The sequence below is a fragment of the Caenorhabditis briggsae genome, assembly GCF_000004555.2.
Source record: "Caenorhabditis briggsae complete genome, chrX, whole genome shotgun sequence".
In the NCBI taxonomy this organism is placed as follows: Eukaryota; Metazoa; Nematoda; class Chromadorea; order Rhabditida; family Rhabditidae; genus Caenorhabditis; species Caenorhabditis briggsae.
This window is the reverse complement of record NC_013491.2, coordinates 10,750,737-10,764,852: the sequence shown is the minus strand read 5'-3', so window position 1 is coordinate 10,764,852 and position 14,116 is coordinate 10,750,737. Positions and strand designations below refer to the sequence as shown.

General features: G+C 36.7%; 2 protein-coding genes across 2 annotated transcripts; both read left to right on the top strand.

The window, feature by feature from the left end:
* Window positions 1-1,268: 1,268 nt before the first annotated feature.
* CBG14682 lies at window positions 1,269-9,934 on the top strand (the record flags this gene model as incomplete). The annotated part of the gene is made up of 14 exons (XM_045239725.1): window positions 1,269-1,389; window positions 1,814-1,902; window positions 1,948-2,078; window positions 2,122-2,210; window positions 3,328-3,418; window positions 5,671-5,745; window positions 6,144-7,247; window positions 7,490-7,834; window positions 7,885-8,156; window positions 8,202-8,273; window positions 8,323-8,566; window positions 9,323-9,435; window positions 9,488-9,543; window positions 9,593-9,934. 14 exons carry the CDS (start codon window positions 1,269-1,271, stop codon window positions 9,932-9,934), a joined length of 3,144 nt encoding a protein of 1,047 aa, XP_045095484.1.
* A 471-nt stretch (window positions 9,935-10,405) lies between these two features.
* CBG14681 lies at window positions 10,406-13,520 on the top strand (the record flags this gene model as incomplete). The annotated part of the gene is made up of 13 exons (XM_045239724.1): window positions 10,406-10,429; window positions 10,479-10,718; window positions 10,765-10,904; window positions 10,977-11,285; window positions 11,332-11,394; window positions 11,441-11,641; window positions 11,997-12,194; window positions 12,247-12,360; window positions 12,410-12,803; window positions 12,848-13,028; window positions 13,076-13,159; window positions 13,211-13,266; window positions 13,317-13,520. 13 exons carry the CDS (start codon window positions 10,406-10,408, stop codon window positions 13,518-13,520), a joined length of 2,208 nt encoding a protein of 735 aa, XP_045095483.1.
* Between the last annotated feature and the right edge of the window lie 596 nt (window positions 13,521-14,116).

Below are 14,116 nucleotides of genomic sequence, written 5' to 3'. Positions count from 1 at the left end.
ATAAACTTCAACATTTCTCACCTCATGTTTATCACTGTTGATTGGTTTCTGGATTCTGCCGGTACAAAACATCGACTTTATCATTCTAAAGGTCTTATGAGAATATTTTTTCTCGAATCTCCAACCCCTCTAGACAGTTGCACTTTGAAACAAATCTTGAAGTGTAAAAATTTGACTGTACACAGAAAAAAATCGGACAGTGTCCACACGTCGAAACGAACGAATAGTGTAACATCTTTCTTCATTTATCAAGTTTTCTCCAGCGATTCCGTTTTTCTCTTTTTTTTTCCTTCTTCTTTCTCTGTTCATTCAGCACAGTTCCATTCTTTTTCAAAATTCATTCTTTGTTGTCTTCTTCTCAATCTGTCGCATTCTGGCAAAAGGGCTCAAAAAAAGAACAGAGAATAGACAAAATTTGGGAACCGGGCCTTTCGCCTTTTCCTGTCGCACGTCCTTCTATCTTCTTCTGTTTCGCGGCGGCACACTGAATAATTATACAAAGCCTTTTCTCATTTGAGCATGCTCCTACCGCCAACGCTAAATTCTAATTATATGTATTTTTGTCTCACACATTTTTGCTCTTCTTCCAATTCTTTTCTTCCACAATTTCTTCTTTTTTTTTGTTGGTTTGAATCTACTCCTCTTCTTTTCTTTTTTTCTTTCACTTCTTCGTTTTTCTCGTTGAGGAAGAACAAGAAAAAGAAAAAGTGAACCAACGTTTGGTGTGATGATTAGGACGAAATGGAGTTTTTATCTGGGGGACATCAATCAATTAAAAGGGGAGCATGAGTGGAGAGAAAGAACATCTGTTGTATTGGTTGCTCCCCAAGCCTGCTTCTTCTTCTTCTTCTTCTTCTTCTCCTTCCTGCCCTCCCCTCCTCATCCCGAAACTTAAGCGACTCGCTTGCTCTCAGTTTTTCCTTTCCTTCGTTTTCTGTCTTCCGTCTCTCTGTTTCGCTCCCTATCTCTTTCCTCAATGCCAAACTTTTTGTGAGATCTGAGCCTGGGCACAGCAGCTTTGAGAAGAAAATTTCGACGACAGTTGTTTCTCTTTTCAGAAGAATTCAGAGAGAGGAATAGGGCGTTCAAAGTTCAGTCTATTTTGATTCTGTTTCACTCCGCCTCAATATTACGTTCACCTACTTTCAACCCCAATTCTTCTTTCAATGATCCTTTCATTTTTTCCTTGAAGCCCTGGCGGGTGTTAAAAAAAATGAATTTCCACAAAAATTTATCTTCAGGTAATTCTATACTAACAAACCGGTATCATGACGAGCAATGAAGAAAGGAACGTTGTGCAGAGGGTGATTGTTGGGCATGGAAAGTATCGCGAGTACCGTCTTTCAAACCACTTGTTTACGGATAGGTCTCCACTTTGGCCGTCGAAACGTAAGTGTAGTGTCTTCGTTTTTCTCTCTCTCTATTCATCCTAATATGTTTATTTTTCCGCATACATTAGTGTTTGAGAAGCAGCAGCAGTTCATTATCCTATAACATAAACTCTTCAGTTATTCTCTAGTTTATTCTCTAGCTCAAAATCCCTACACCACCAATAGTTGCCAAGCTTAGAATCAGAAAAGAGGGCGGAGCATGAAATTTTCATCCGCCCCAGCCCCACAAATCCTCTCATATATATTCTATCCGCTCAGAAAAAGTAGCACGCTTTTCATTATTCTATCTTTTTTCAATCTCTTCTTATCTTTTCCTTCTTATGTGTTCCTTCCCCCTTTTTTTCGTTTGATCACTTTCAACATGTTTATGTTCTATAAGCCAACCAAACCAATTTGTTTCTTATTGAATTCCAAAGTTTCAGACGAGGTTGGAGAGCTGATAGCTGAAATTTTGAAAAGCAGAAAATCAGAGATCCATGAGCTGAAGCGGAGGCTAAAATTACTAGAAGAGGTTAGTACCTAAAGTATGAAAAAAATCTACAACATATTTTTTCAGTATCTACTTGACTGGGTTTTAATTGCAAAGGTTGTGAATAGAAACAATGAAAACTTCTTCCTGGATGTTGTATCAGCTTCGCCAGAGGAAATAGCAAAGTTTGAGAAGGAGAACTTTGGATCCAAACGCAGGTGATACGACGCCGCTCATCGGGTGATAACTTGAGATTTACAGCTGGGCCAAACATCGAGACGTGTCAGAACTAACCGAGAAGGAGATCCAAGAGCTTCTCTCTTCCGAGAGCGATGATAATAAAAGTTCCAGTAAGTGAACTGACTAGGGAAGTCGTTTCAGACACCTGTTGAGAATTTGTTGGAAATTTGAACAAGTATACTATATGTGCCCCTGAACATGGTGTCATTTTCTGTTTTTCCAACTAGGCCTCCAGAAACTGAAAATTTGCGTCTGAAATTTTAACGTGCTTTTAAGCGCCTTTGAGCGCCGCGCCTTTCCCTTTTTCTTATATTCATTCAGGAAAGAGGAGAGAGCAGCCAGCAGTTGTGTAGTGGTGAGGAGGGACGGACGTATCTGACAAGGGTCAGGTTTGATACCCCTCTCCAGAATCTTTTTTGTTTCTTTTTCTGAACCTCTGGAAGTCTCAAAAAATTGAATAAAAACATTTTCGAAATTTTTTTTATCCAGATTCTCATTTATTTGGAAAGTATCATTATTTTTGATAAAATTCGAAATATACTGGTAGATGTTCTGGAAAATTTCTGGAAGTCCCACTTTCAAGGCTTTGCTAGTTGAATTGTTAGTCCGATTTCCCTAGATTGTCTCATTTTTGCCCTGGAAAATGCAATATAAATCAGGAACTATTCAATTCATAACTATTTGACTTGTTCTCCTCAATTTTCGAAGTCTACGATCCATTGAAGTTTCTAAAGAAATCCCTTATTTGTGATTTCGAGATGTATTCAGGCTACCTATTCAGGCTATTTTGTGAAAATACTCATTTTATCATTTGTCTACGTTTAGAACTCATTTTAGCACATTTTGAAAATTTTCGAAAAGTTGTAAAAATTGCCAAAAGGGGTACCCCATGCGACATCTTTTTCAAAAAAAAATTTTTTTTGAAAAATGAACAAACTTTTTCAGATTATAGAGCAACATTTAAAAGTACGATTCACATACAAAAAACTCCGAAGAACTGTTTTTAACCCTTTCAAAAATTCACTCCTAAAGTGTGAAATTAGCACTGAAATCACTTCAACAGCCTATGACTTTTTTCACAGGGCCGATTTGGAAAAACTGACTTCAGTTCTGTGATCAGCGTGTCCAAAAGTACCAATGACAAAATTTTGAGCTAATTCTCAACCGGTGTCTGAAAAGCTTCCGTTGTGAGATGTTTTATATCACTTTATCATTTATCCTATTCAGAAGAGAATGTTGAACATTATGAGTGGATCTGTCGGATGCTTTCAGTATTAACAAGTTCGTATTCGGAAAATGTTAATGATGAACAATGCAGGTATGTTTTTTGACTAGTCCCTCTTTTTTAATCCTTTTTTTTGAAGTACACAAAATCTGAAATTTTTTCTAACAGTTTTTCAACTGCTCCTGTACTTTTTTCTTTCAGTATGATTTACTCCTGTTACTAGATGAGTGAAGTTTTTAACTGGAATCAATTTCCGCGAAAGTTCTTTTTCTCATTCAACACTTTTTAATTTCCTGTCTTGTTTTTCGTGATTTCCTGGGGAGATTTGCCTTGCCTGATTCATCTCCATAATTCTTTCCCCTTCTCTTTTTCCTCTACCGACGCCCTGGTCAACTAAACAACTCCCAGAAGCTGTCACTTTTTAAGGGGGCAGATTTATATACTTCTCGCGCACCCCAGTCTCTTTTCAGGAGAAACAAAAACTTTGTTTTCTTGGTGGTAAAACGCGATTGACACAAAAAATGTACATAGTTTGGTGGATTACGGTAGGTTTCTATATGAATGTATTTTTTTGTTTTGAGTCTGGAGACAGAAGTTGAAGTAAATTCAGTGTGAACATTATAAGACCACCGTAATGTACGGGGGTGTGGCTTCGAATAAAATTGTTTTACAGAATTTGAAAGATAATGTGTTTTTATGGCATATTCACTTCGAAATATGTAATTTAGAATGTTACTAATTTTTAAGGAAGTAGACAGAACAATTTTATTGTTTTGTTTGTGTTTTCAAGAGTTTATAGTTGTTATGAACTTTCATTACATCAAAATCCACTTTCACTTTCAACAACTCGGCGTCATTAACGAACTGGCTTCACATTCTAGAAATGTTCGAATTTTCAGTACCTTACCGTTCCAAAAAATGATTAGCAGCACCATTTAAATCACAGGTATCAAAAATTGGCTCAGGTTTCAAAACCTGATATGGAAAGATTCTCAATATATTTTTTTTTCTCTTTTCAAATTAAAAAAAATTGTGGACGGCATTCATTATTTAGAAACAATAGAAACACACAAAAGTTGTGAGATATTTTCCGCATTTTCAGTTAAAATTGAGACAAGTTTCAAAAAAAAAAAGTCTTCATCAGGAGTATAGCTATGGCCGCTGCCAAGTAGAGATGTCGGTATCTTGGAGAAAATCCGATGTGCGATATTACGGTAGTTTATTATAAATGAGTGTCTCAAGTAAATGAAAATATATAAGTGAGTGGCTCAAGGAAGCATGTTATAACGTAGTGATCTTTCCATGACGTTATCTTAAATATGTATAAATTTTTAATTTTGATTGATTCGCGGTTAAACGAAAGTGTAATTTTTCTTACTAACTACAAAATATGTAGTTTAGAAGATCACAAAATGTATAAACAACAACAAAATTTATCTTGCAAGATATGTCCAAATTGTAGACAGACAAACCTTATTGTTTTGATGGTGTTTTCAAGGGATCGTAGTTATTTTGAACTTTGCTCAGATCAAAAGTCACTCTCACTTTCAACAAGAAGCCCCAAGAACGTGAATATGAACACTGCACGCTCTCCCACAGAACAATTCCGAACTGCAAATTAATTTTTGATCTACAGAAAAAAAGTTTTGCGCGATCACAATTGCAGGTCTGAAACCATAATTTCAGAATTTTTTATCTGATTTTGTGGAGATTGAAGATGATTCAAATGATTCTTTAAAAATTAATTAGTGGTTATAGATTCATGTATGGTTCTTTTCCGGAAGAAAAAATGTCAAAAATGGTAATTTTTGAAAGTTTTTTACAGAAAAAAATCTATCTCCTCTTTCAGTTTTTGACATTCCTAAAAGTTCTATAGCTCAAAAAAATCGCAATTTTTTTTTCTACATTTTCTATGAATTTTTAATTCATCTGATAAAACTTTTTTTATAATTCAAAAACCTCATGAAATTGCACAAAATAGCATTTTTGCGTTGTTTTTTGATTATAAAAAAAGTTTTATCAGACGAATTAAAAATTCATCCATAGAAAATGTAGAAAAAATAATTGCGGTTTTTTTGAGCTATAGAACTCCTAGAAATGTCAAAAACTGAAAGAGGAGATAGATTTTATCTGTAAAAAACTTCTAAAAATGACCATTTTTGACATTTTTTCTTCCGGAAAAGGACCTAACATGAATCTATAACCACTAATTATTTTTTTAAGAATCATTTGAATCATCTTCAATCTCCACAAAATCAGATAAAAAATTCTGAAATTATGGTTTTAGACCTGCAATTGTGATCGTGCCAAACTTTTTTTTCTGTAGATCAAAAATTAATTTGCAGTTCGGAAATGTTCTGTGGGAGAGCGTGCACTGACATTACTTGTGCGGAAGGAGTTTTGACATATTCAGGATTATGGTTCGAAGTTAGACATTTTTTAAATGTATGGAATAAGTGAAAATATTTCTAAGAGCTTTCCCAATTTACAACAAAAAGTTTATCACAAACACTAGGAAACTTTTTGATTTATGTTATTGTGTTTACGTTACAGATGTATATTAGATTACGGTAGTTTGTTATATTACGATAGATTTTCACTGTTTAATTCGGACATCTTCTTGGCGACATATTCAATTTTAACTGTCAACTGCATCTTCATTTTTAACTGTCAAAAACGGAAATGTAAAAAATAAAAGCGTTCTGGAGTTGAAAGGCCTGTCACTAAATTCGAAACCTTTAGTTTTCCCTCATTGTTCTGATAATTTCATGAGGGTTATTAAATCATAGAACTGACTCTATGAGTACTTCATTTTCAGTCTGGAGAATCCGGGAACCACTCGAGTGTTAGCAGAAGTGCAAGCAGAGATTTCAGCCAAAGCGCCAATAGATGCATCAAAAGTTGTATTTCTCGCCGAAGAAGATTCACCAGTCTTGGAACCAAATATTGAAGATCCTCCATCCCCAATTTTGCGAACAGACAACGCAACTAAAGGCAGTAAACCAACCTCATTAAGTGATCAAGATCTGGTCAAACCAATTATTCAAGAAACCATTCCACCTAAACAATTAGTGGAAAAAAGTGATAGGGCTGCCGTCGTAGAATTCGATAAAGAGAAGGATGCAACTGCGGAAAAGAAATGCAACGGAGAAGTTAAGAAGAGACCGACGCCGACTAGTGAATGCCATTCTGATAACGTCGTGAAAGATTCGGTAGCGGGAGAAAAGAAAGGCGGTGAAGAAGAAAATGATGAAAACCAATTATCCCTAAAGAATGATACCTGTTCTGAAGTTTATGTTGGTTCCGGTCCCGTCGAAATTGTCCCTTTTTCATTATTAGTGCAGGAATCTTTATTGACTGGACAGCATTCATCTGCTGTACAGGTAGAAAACGAAGTCAGAATCGAGGCTGAAGATGATCAGAAAAAGGTGGAAGTGACCGACAAGACTGATTCTTCAAGCGACACGGCTACTCAATCTCTTGAATTGTCATCTCCAGAAGTTCTCACTGCTACCAAGCCAACTTCTGAGGAACCATCTCTCCCAAGTGCGACTAATCCATCTCCTACTGAAACAACTCTTACGGAGCCAACGAATGCTACTTCGGGATCTCCGCCCTCAAGGAATCCAGCTGCAGATTTATCCGGTTATTCAAAACTGGGGTATGCAAAAAATGGAGGCGAAATTTCACGGTTTCCGATTTGCAGATTGACGTCGACCAGAGCTTTTAAGCAATCAATTCCACCTGCTACTTCTACACAGCCAAAAATTTCGAGCAACATTTGGGAGCAGAGGGCTCAAGAGCGTAAAGAGAAACTTGTTGCTGAGAGACAACTGCAGCAACAGCCCCCACCAGCGGCACCACTCACTCCGAGGACAGATGTGAAGATCCCGAATAACAATAGAGTAGTCGAAAAATTAAGGTGAGTCGAGAGAAGGGCATTTGATTGTTTTCGGTAGGAAATGACACGGCTTTTTCGAACTTTGATCTCTTTTTTAGTTTAAAGTTTAGGAGTTTTGATCAAAAACATTTTTTTTGAGTGGGCCACTTCCGGTGATTAAAGAGTTTGGTATGACAGTTTTATGATAATGGCCCTTGATGTTTGTCTCTCTTCCTGTTTGTTAGACAAAGAACTGATTATACCCTGATCAGTATGTATTTCAGAACTACAAAATCACAAGGGCCACCACCAAACATCCTTGTGGCCAAGCCCTCTTCTCAAGAGAAAGAACAAAATAAGAAAGAGACTCCAAAGCCTGCCGAAAATGGGGGATGGATCACTTTCGCTAATAAAAAAGGGAAAAACATCGGATTATTCTCGCCTGAGTTGGAGAGAACAGATAATACAGTAATAATTTCTCGGAGCCAACTGGATGATCTTTCTAATCGTCCAACAGATTCGCCACAATCAAACTGCACACCAAAATTAACTACTTCCAGGAGTTCTGAACCAGTAAAAACAGAAATATGTGAAAAAGCGGCTTCAACTAATGAAGTTACTAAACTTGAGTGAGTAGTTGAACAAATATAGTCCAAACTAGAATTAAAATACTTTACAGAGATGAAGACATTAAAGCAGAAAAAAGAGCCAAACGTCGTCAGAGAAAGCAAGATAAAATTAAACAAAATAAGGAGGAAGAGAAAAAAGTCAAAGAGCTGAAACGTATCGAATATGAAACAAATCTTCAAAAGCAGAAAAAAGAAAAAGAAGACCGTCACGAAAGAGAGTTCAAGCAAAAACAATTGGAAATGAAAAAAATTCGACAAGAACGAGAAAGGATGGAACATCGGAAAAGCATGGATCGTATGGATCGGAACAACGCGGGAAATAGTGAGTAGCTGGTGATACGGGGCAATCAGTATAATTTTTTTTCAGATGAGCGTGTGAAAATGATACTGGCCACCAAAGAACGGCTCGAGCAACATCTTCAAGAGAAAAATGTAGCTTGTGAGTTAAATAAGTTTACCGGTTCAGTCTATTCTTAGCTCTTTTCCAGATCGAGTCATCAGCTCAAAGATTTACATCGATTTGCGTTTGACTGAACTGATTGTTGCAAACCAGCAACACATCAACAAAACCAAGTTTGAAATGTTGGAAAAGTTTCAAAAGCGCATATCAGCTTCGGAAATAACTGATTTGTTTCTTGCATTCACTAGTCACACGCTTGAAGAAAAAGAGAGCAAGTTCCAATTAAAAGAGCTTTTGGACTATATGACAAGTTCAAGTTTTCGTGGAAGTAAGTTTGGGACGAGAATAGAAGGTCGCTTCAAAATGCATTCCATCTTTTAACTTTTGACATTGCTCAAATTCCGGGCCTCAAAAGAGCCACAAAGCTTGTTGGGAGATACATTTTTTCTGTAAAAAGTCTGGAAAATTGGCGCTTTTAAAAGTATTATTTTTTGGAAAAGAGCCAGGCAGGATTCCAAAATCAATCATTAGTTTTTAAGACGCATCTGGACTATGATGAGTCTGTACAAAAACATATGAAACATGCTCAAAGTCACACCATCTTTTTAGATTGTAGATCGAAGTTAAAGTTGCAGTTTGTATTTCACCTGTGGAAGAATTATTTTTTTTACAATGCGGGATAATGGGGATTACGGTATGGCAACCGGATTACTTTTCAGATTTGAGTACAATAATGGTTTTGTATGTGAATGTTGTTCTCAATCCTACCTTTTTTCGATTTTTTTCTCTCAATTATTCCGTCGTTTGTTACCGACAATTAGTTCTCTTCGGTATAAAAATGTTCCCATTACTGTCATGATCCTCTAAATTTTTATCAATCACTTCATAGTTCGTCCCAGTCGTCAACGCGTTACTAACAAAACCATCAATTTTTATCTCCTCTTAGTTTTCTAACATAAGTTAGTGAGGATTGGCATTGAGACAGAAAAAAACCGACGAGAAAAGAAAAACCGGTTCAAAATTTCGATGTCGTTTTGTTGTTTTTGTTTCCGATGATGTTACCTACCCTTCATTATTTTAAATTTTAGGTATCAGTTTAATATTATAATTAATCATCTTACAGAGCCAATATCCCCAGAACATGAAGTCATACAAAAAGCGTTTGACGCGTTTCAAAAAACGAAAAAGCTGAATACTTCAGGTTTGAATAATAATTCAGGTTCAGAAGAGAAGAATAAAACTCTTTTTTTTAGATGCCATGGAGATATCATCAAAGTTTTTCACGAAAATCCTGAAAGAATTCTCAGAGGTACACTATAAATCAAGTCTTATCCAATACCCATTAACATTGCCTTCAGATGGGTGATAAACGAACCCCGCAGATTATACAATGCGAAAAGACTCTGTCCGAATACAAACATCATTTTGATGAAGTATTCACATTCATTGGTATCACTTCCTATCTACGCACACGGACTGAGACAGAGTTCTTCTTATGTGAGGAGGACTCGTTGATGGTCGCCACTGAGCCAATGGAAAACTGTGAGTCTCAGAAGTGTTGTGTCAAAGAGGAGCCGGAAATTGTGTTGGATGAGTGCGATGAAGATTATGAACAACCCGAGGTACAGGACATGTCTTGTCAGACAGACGGAGAACCCTACGATTTGAGAGCAGCCTCGTTTTTGCCACGGGACGATTGACTATAATATTTTTCCTCTTCGATTCCCTACTCCGGAAAAAAGTATACTCAACTATTAATTAATAACTATACAACTGCTCAAATTATCTTATTTTATCTTTTATCAATTAAAAAAAAATATTTTCTTAATTGCACTTTTTTCTTCTTCTTTCACTTTGAAACTTTATACCAAACCCGTTGTCTCGCCCCAAAAACCGATCTTCCCGCCCAAATGAACTTTTTTCAGAGTAAATTTTATTTCTTTTTCAATTTTCGACGAAATTTTATAGGAACGGGTGATTTATTGACCCCGCTTGATATCTCTTTCTTATTCGCTCACTCTCTTTCTCTTTTCTCGCATTTTCGTTTCATTTCTTTCTTCTTTCGTCTATCTATCGGTCGTTTTCTTCGTTTTCTTTCTTTCTTTTTTTCATTTTTCAACACTTTGCGACATTTGCAGCAATAAATCTTGCGTCAAGAATTACATCAAGCAATGGCTAGCGAAGCAGTGAGTCAGGTAAGATGTTAATTTTATTAATTTTTTAAAACAGTAGAATAATTGTCAGAATGTGTTTATACAATTCTTCGGGCCTGTCCACATTCCAAAAATTCAATATCGAGAATACCGTGTTCGACTTTCAACGATCGCTGTAGGCAGAGATAATGGGCCAACACCAGAAACGTACTTGGAAGATGTACAAAATATTATCGAAATGCACAAAAAGGAAATATCAGATCTCAAAGACAAAATGCGGGAGCGAATGTCGGGAAAGGAAATGAAAACTGCTTCAGATCGTTTGAACAGGGTAAAGTTGATTTGTAGGATGGCATAATTTTAAATGTTTCCTTTAGTTTATCAGAACAAATATTTACTGGACATCAAATAAGACTCTCACTGGTGGATTTCCGAGAAATCTCCTGACCAGACTTCTTCGTGCCGGCCCAGAATTGATTCGTCAATTTGAGTTGGAAAATTTTTGGTGCGACCATGAGTAAGTTTTGTTTATTTCATTATTTTCTTGTTGTTTTGTTGTTTTTCATTCATTCATTTTCTGAATTTCCAGGTGGACACGCATTAAAACGGCAAGTAACCCAGCGGCCTTCCGAAATGTTTTATCTATTCGCGAGCGAGTCACCGCCGACGGCAGACCGATTTCTCGTTTCGAACAAATCGATGCGAGAAATGCGAGAGTTACGCCGCCACGAAATGCTGTCCGTGGTAGTGAGAGTACAATTGCATTCGAACCAGTTGCGCAAGTTGATGGAGTAGATACGAAGACATCAAAACCAACGGAAGGCGACGGCCAATGCGACCATGCCAAGAATGTAATAGGCGCTGACCTACGCAAGAGGGAAACTAACGCGAATTCAAAGTGAGTGATTAGTCGAAATGTAGTCGTCTAATTATTGAGATTTCAGAGATCAAACAACCAAACAAAGTGGAGGAAAGGAGGATGAACCTGGTGGAAACGATAGTACAGGGTAATGAAAACACATTTGTAATTGCTTCTGAAAATAATAATTATAGACAAGAAGGTGAGCAGGAAGATGGGAGTCGACCGATCGTAAGCGAGACGTCGACTGATGGGGAGGTATCGTCTGGCACGGATAGTGGAGTCAGCTCATCACCAGTTTCGATGAATGAAGAATTGTGTGAAGAGCTAATGCGTAGCCATAATGACAATGCTATTGTTGAATACGTGGTATTGAATCAGCAAGTTGAGAAAAGGTAAGTTGAAAACCAAAATCAGAGGGAAACATATAACCGACTCTACACTTGCACTGCACTGCACTGCACGACTTCGCTGCACGACTCCCCGTAAAAGCTGTAATAAAAAGGCCCTTAACTTTCAAATTTGAGTCAATTTTTCTCGGTTCCCCTCAAAGATTTAAAAACTGCCGGTTAATAAATGGTTTATTATTATATGAGAACAAAATTCATAGTCGACACATTTTCGATGTCTTTCATAGGAATTGAGATAATTGAGCTGAAACTTGACAGTGTTGACCTTCTAGAGCCTTTACAGAATTTTTATTTTTTCAATACATAGATACGAATTTCCAAATGCTTTTTCTTTTTTCAGAAAGAAAGAAGTTCTCATTGGATTAGTACGTGAATTGACTGCTGCTGTCAAATCCAGAAGCCGTCGCGATCGCGACGCTCTAGACAAAACGAGAAATCGACTGCGAAGGTTAATAGATTTGAAATTCAATGCAAAAAGCATTAAAGAGCAAGAGGAAGGAGACGAGCCCCAACAGTGTTGTAGCTCCAGTGGAACTCGGTGAGTTAGAAACGACGGAATTGGGAGAAGTGACTGCATTCTGAGATTTCAGGGCAAAGAAAAGAGCGGAACTGATTGAGTCTGGAGTAGATGAGGGAGAAAGAGATTCGGATAACTCTGAGCAACACAATACATCAGCTGGTGTGAGTTCGGATAACCATAAACAGTAAGTGCAGATAGGAAACTGATACCTCTAAAGAAAAATGTTGTTTTAGAACTTCCAATGGAATCCGGCCATCCAATAATCATAAGAAGAAAAAAGGAAAGAAAGGAAAAAAGCCCAAAAAATGCAACAAAGGTCCAAAAGTCACACAAGAGGAAATTGAAGCAATCAGAAAGCAGAAAAAGGCTGAAGCTGATAAAGAGTTTGAGAGAATTGAAGGTGAGAGACGTGCCCATATGAACCAAGTGGAACTGATGCACCGTCAAAAGTGCTATCGACAATTGGTGCACACTGCGCTTGGGATGAGAGCTCAAGGAGATCCGCTGCCAGTGGAAGTGCAAGAAGTCGAAGGATTCATGGACTATTACGTCAATTCTGTGAAGTTTGAGCACAAGATCACTTTACGAAACTTGTTCTTCGAGCAAAGAGTCGATGACATTCAACGGGTATGTGACTGAATCAAGTTTTACTATTTATTTGTGTATTGCAGGACTACTATGGGTCAGAACTCAGTTCCAAAATGCACGTAATAACCGACTATTACAAAATTGTTGCACGAGGTTTACGATTATGTCAGTATTTCATGTTCCTAGCAGTTCTGGATGAGAGATCTTATGGATACTCGGATTTCGAAGCTTTGATCCTTCAATATTTCTTTATTGGAACAGAAGGTGATATTAATTTAAAAGCGTTTCAAAATATATTTATATGTTCTTAGAAAATCCAGAGACGTCCAAATCAGAAGTTTACCGTAGATTCTGTTTCTTTGTGGAAGTTGCCCTAAAAAATATCTCGGAAGAAGGTATGGAAATTTCACGTCTTTTATTTTATTGAAATGCATTTCTTTTTTCAGAACAAATCGTAAATGCGATACATTACGTTAGAGACAAATTGTGGCTCTTCGATGAGGTGCGTTTCAGGGAGGAAAAAAAAATCAAAAACGAAATACTTAATTTCAGCTGATGGCGCACTACGATGTCACTCGTGTTGAGATGATTCTACGAGAAGGATACCTGGGAATCGCTCAACATATGCTCAATCACCTCAGCACCACTGATACAATTTCTTATATTCAAAGCTGTAGAGGAAAATCATCATACAACATGTCTGAAGCTTGGCTATTGCAAACTAGAATGCCGGGAGAGTATACTTTACATATTTGATTTCCCAACTGTTAGACCACATGAATTTGAAAAACGGTTCCTTCTTGGAATTGTGATAACGTTTAGTTATCCGATTCAATTTGTCATTTGTCATGTAATATTATGATTTTCTGTAATATTAGTACAACTACCAATAAAGTGCATGTTATTTGGAATCATTCGAAAAACCATTGAGAATAATATTTGAAATCTCACGGTTTCCAGATTACACCGAAAAAATTCTAGAAGTCTAAACAAAATTAAAGAATTCATCATCAAAATTTAATCGACTGTTCTACTTGATTTTCAAATATAATACATATTTAATATGTATACCTATCCGATCTACTGTTAGTTTTTGATCTCTTTTTTGATGATCTCTTTTATGCTGCATTATCTAAATAATTGTTTTCTTCATTTTTTAATTTTCAAAAATTCCTATGAAAAAGAACAAACGGAAATATTCAATTCTCATGTCAACCGTGCCATCAGTAAGTTGGATCAGTTTTGTGGACGACGTCGTAAAAAACCTGTGTCGAAGAAATGGAATTCTGCCAGAAAGGTGAGAAAAGTTAAAAAAAAGTCAGTTACCAACGATTTTTCCTTTCCATTATCAG